The sequence below is a fragment of the Nematolebias whitei genome, chromosome 1 (genome assembly GCF_014905685.2).
Source record: "Nematolebias whitei isolate Nwh7 chromosome 1, NemWhi1, whole genome shotgun sequence".
Classification (NCBI taxonomy): Eukaryota; Metazoa; Chordata; class Actinopteri; order Cyprinodontiformes; family Rivulidae; genus Nematolebias; species Nematolebias whitei.
The window spans coordinates 44,212,688-44,213,711 of NC_056498.1; the positions used below are offsets into that span (position 1 = coordinate 44,212,688).

A 1,024-nucleotide genomic window follows, 5' to 3' on the forward strand; every position below is an offset into this window, starting at 1 on the left:
TGGTTCAGGTGCTTCAGATGGTTCAGGTGGTTCTGGTGTGTGTTTGGCTGCAGAAATGATGGAAGTTAGTAAGATGTCCTTACAAGGATAGAAATTTGAAAGAGGGAGAGACAGAACCGTCCATATCTTGTTACAGTCATGCAGGTGAAACTGAAGCCAAGCAGTCCTGGCAGCAAACCTTTGGACTGTGTGTGTGTGTGTGTGTGCGTGCGCATGCATGTGTGCATGTGTGAGATAAACTTCCTGTTTGGTACTATTTCCTGTTTCTTGTGTCCTGCAGCTGCTTTTGTCCGCAGGACGTGGTAGAAGAAGCCGTGCTCCTGCTGCTCATCACAGAATCCATGGTAAGACTTTCACACTCCTCCATTTTGTTTCTCGTCTTCCTCTTCCTTGTCCCTCATCTGTTTCTCTGTCACTCCAGACCAGTGGTGAAGCGGTGATCAGCCGTCTGCCGGACCAGAACATGGCCCGTCTGGCCAGCCTGCAGGATGCCACCTCCATCTATGACCTGCTAACCATGGTCATGGCCAGGAGGGGGCAGTATGCCCTGCTATCTGAGGTGAGCCAACACACTGACCCCACTGCATCTGTGTAGCTAAAAGTAGCTAAAAGTAGCTAAATGTGGCTAAGTGTAACTGATATGCTAATGGTTCAGGGGGTAGAAATAGTACGGAGACATGCTGGATGTTGTGTTGGACTTAGTGTCTTCTCATCGTCTCTCATCACTAGACTGCTGGACTTCTGCTCCGTGTGTTTTACAGGATTAGGGCTAAAGTATTAAAAAATGTATGTACTCCATCCCAGTGCGTTTATTAGAAATTGAAGCTCCGCCTCCAGTGTGCGGACTGTCTGTGGTGGGTCCAGTATCTGTCACGACTCAAACGTGCGTCATGACGTCTTCTGTTTCTTTCAGTGTCTGCAGAGAGCCATGAAGTTTTCAGTCTATGACTTCCACCTGTGGCAGCAGCTGGGCCTGTCGCTCATGGCAGCTGGGAAGGTGAGCTCCTTCCTTCATGAACACACA

General features: G+C 49.1%; 1 protein-coding gene across 1 annotated transcript in view; it reads left to right on the forward strand.

Moving 5' to 3' along the window:
* The window catches only part of ttc7a (tetratricopeptide repeat domain 7A), a 42,415-nt gene that overhangs the window by 2,749 nt on the left and 38,642 nt on the right, over positions 1 to 1,024 (forward strand). The window contains exons 4-6 of the mRNA XM_037687557.1: positions 281 to 344; positions 422 to 559; positions 914 to 997. Of these exons, the coding sequence (XP_037543485.1) occupies positions 281 to 344; positions 422 to 559; positions 914 to 997 (286 nt within the window). The remainder of the gene's footprint in view (positions 1 to 280; positions 345 to 421; positions 560 to 913; positions 998 to 1,024) is intronic.